Source organism: Coffea arabica, chromosome 2e, assembly GCF_036785885.1.
Source record: "Coffea arabica cultivar ET-39 chromosome 2e, Coffea Arabica ET-39 HiFi, whole genome shotgun sequence".
In the NCBI taxonomy this organism is placed as follows: Eukaryota; Viridiplantae; Streptophyta; class Magnoliopsida; order Gentianales; family Rubiaceae; genus Coffea; species Coffea arabica.
Window position 1 is genome coordinate 75,601,199 of NC_092313.1, and position 3,094 is coordinate 75,604,292.

General features: G+C 39.8%; 1 protein-coding gene across 1 annotated transcript; it reads right to left on the reverse strand.

The window, feature by feature from the left end:
• Positions 1-290: 290 nt before the first annotated feature.
• Positions 291-2,847, reverse strand: LOC113733229 (large ribosomal subunit protein uL5c-like). The gene is made up of 3 exons (XM_072081202.1): positions 2,466-2,847; positions 2,081-2,281; positions 291-911 (listed from the first exon to the last, which is right to left on the reverse strand). The coding sequence occupies exons 1-3, from the start codon at positions 2,718-2,720 to the stop codon at positions 567-569; spliced, it is 801 nt and encodes a 266-aa protein (XP_071937303.1). The 5' UTR covers positions 2,721-2,847; the 3' UTR covers positions 291-566.
• Between the last annotated feature and the right edge of the window lie 247 nt (positions 2,848-3,094).

A 3,094-nucleotide genomic window follows, 5' to 3' on the forward strand; every position in this document is an offset into this window, starting at 1 on the left:
CACAAGATTTCCTGTCCCTGCTCTCCTTATCATCTGATAACCAATCTGTTCCTTCTTGATGCTTGATTTGCTTCATCTTGCAAGCACCATCAGCCCAGCACCCGAAACCACTCCACAGAACCACAATCCCTTCAGACTGACAGATCAATCGAATGTTTCATTTTAACTAAGACATAAATAATTGTTTCCTGCTTGTTGGAGCCATTTCCACCCTCAAGAAAGAAAATAAGTATCATATTAACAGCCAAAAAGGGGGGCACAGAGAGGAGAGGGGAGGTGCGGAAAAGGTATGACTGAAGCAATTGGATTGAAGATGAAGAATCAAAATTACAAAATTGTCTTCAGAAGGGATGTTCCTCACCCAATTTACCAAGTCTCAAGATTATACACTAAGCATTAACAGGTGAGGACCTGGGACTTTTTACCAACTACAAAATCCCTCTCAAGAAAAAGTTCTAACAAGCAGTAAATGCCAATTACATGTTTAATGACACCATGCACATGCCTTCCACAACCTAGGAAAAAATGATGCAGGTGAGCAAAATAACACGCAGCTCTTGGTATTTTCATCTTCTAGCCCTTTGCTTTGCTTTTGAGTCAAAATGATGAGCTTTGAGCTTTTTCTTCCTTACCACCGTTGCTGTACCAGTACTGCCTTCTCTAAATGGCATTCCCATGAGAGCAAGTAATCTCTGAGCTTCTTTATCTGTATTAGCAGTTGTTGCTATGCAAACATCCATTCCTCTTGGCTTACCAAGAGCATCAAAACTTAGCTCAGGGAACACACTCTGGTCACGGAATCCAATGCTGTGATTTCCATGTCCATCGAAGCTATTTGGACTTACACCCTGAAAATCTCTAGTCCTAGGGAGTCCCAAGTTGATTAGCCTGTCCAGAAATGCATACATGACCTGCCAAAAAAAAAATATAATAATAATATCAATGATGAAAGCCAAGCCTAAATTAGTCAAGTATCAGTTCCACAAGAAATACAAGTTCCTGAAGAAGCCAAGACATTTGGAAAACAATTAGATATAAGGAAGAAGAAATGCCAACTTTCAGCATTATGTTGCATAACTTCACAGTTCCGCAACACTAATCACAGTCAAGCATGCATTCAAGTTCCCAAAACTGTCAAAACATCATCTTCTTACCCACTTTAGGGATTAAAAAAAAAATGATTACATGATATCAAAAACCTGACTGTCAACCCAAAAAAATGACCTGAAGTCTGCACGCCCTTTTCCAACTATAGTTCCTTGTGTCAAATGTGGAAATTATATATGTTCAGCTGCTTCCTTCAAAATCAATTTTCAAGGTCACGAGTGAACCAATCATGTTAGCTGCCAATCTACTAGTATGAATAATATCCTCATTTCAATGTTCAGAATCCTAATCTTCAATAAGCATATAAATTCTTGTTAGGAGTTTAAGTGAAAAAACAAGGGATAAATGCTCACTAAAACATGATTCATTGACTAAGCACTGAATTTAAAAAGAAGAAATACATTATCTGTTATTTTTCTTTCTAGCAAAAAGGTGCCAGTAATCCAAATTGTGAACCATCTGGAGCAAAAGTTTCGATAGTAGACATCTTATCTTATCTGAAACCAAAAAGTTAAATATTTCCCTGTTGCATGATAAATAGTTAGCCATTAACCTTTCTTGTGGCTGTCAATAAGCATATGTACGTATAGGTGAGACCTGTCAGTTCGCATGGATCAAAATAAGAAGGTTCTTTATTAGTTTATTTCTTCCTTTTCTCCCTATTCAGCAGGGGGTAATATTAAAAAAACTTTACCACTAAAGAAGATTAATGAGCTCTGTAAACATTCAGATACTCTGGTTCAGCAAACCTAAGTCATTACTTGCATTGAATTATATTAATTGTGGAAATAGTACACTATATCTTAAATAAAACACGTCCAAAACAAACAAACAACGATCACACTCATATGTAGGTTCAAAAACCAACTAGATAAAGGAGACAACAAAATTGAGCGTAATAGTGTGATTTTCCTATTCTCTTCAAAACTCAAAATGTGGTTGTCTCCGTCACTAGGGAAGAAAAACGGCTTACATTTCCCCTGAGAGTGACAGCAATTCCAAGTGGTTGACCTTCTCTTATCTTGAAGGTGGCAATGGCGTTCTTTGCCCTGGTTTTCACCGGCCTTTGCCCTGTGATAAGAGCCAAGTCATTCATGGCCGCATCCAAACCCTTGGCGTTCTGCGCAGCATCTCCAATGCCACAGTTCACAACGATTTTTTCAATCTTTGGTACCTGCCCCAACTCAACCAATCATTACCAAAATTCAGCTAAATAAGTTCACCAGAAAAAATTCATACATCTACCGGCCAAAAAAAAAATCAAATTCGTTCATTTCTGCAACCTTTCAGTGATTGAAATTCACTATTAACAACTTGAGAAATACTAACTGAGAATGAAAGAAACAGCAGCAATTTACCTGATGAATGTTAGTGTAATTGAACTCCTCCTTGAGCAAAGGTACAATTTTTTCGACGTATCTACCCTTGAGCCGATTAACTTGCTTGGCTTCAGTTTTCTCCACTAGGACTGTAGCTGCCGTGGCCTTCACCGACAGCCGACCACCGGGACGCGTGGTCCTGAGGTCACCGCACGGCAACCGAACTGAATGCGGCGGAAATTGACCGCAAAATGAAGAAGCAGTGGAGTGCAAAAGCGTTGGCGACGACGCCATTGTTGGAGTTGTTATTAGAAAAAAAGAAAAGCGGGTGGGGATGAGGTTTCAGAACCGGAAGAATAAAAAGATAGAGGGGGCGCCCAGAATTGGCTAGAAGAAACGAGGCTGAGTTTGGGGTGATTTACGGGTATGCCACTGATTCATATGATGTAAATAGTGGGAAAAGGGAGGGTTGGATTTGTACGAGTAGCTGATAGAGAGGAGAGTGGTGAGGACGGAGGAGGATAAACGAAACTCGTTTTAGGATAGAATTGTTGAGACACGCGTGTCATGGCGCGTAAGGAAATGGATCTATTGTCAGTTTTGGACAGTCGCTCGTTGGATAGGGGGTTAATTCCACTTTGTCCCCCCAAATTTTGGACGATTACCCA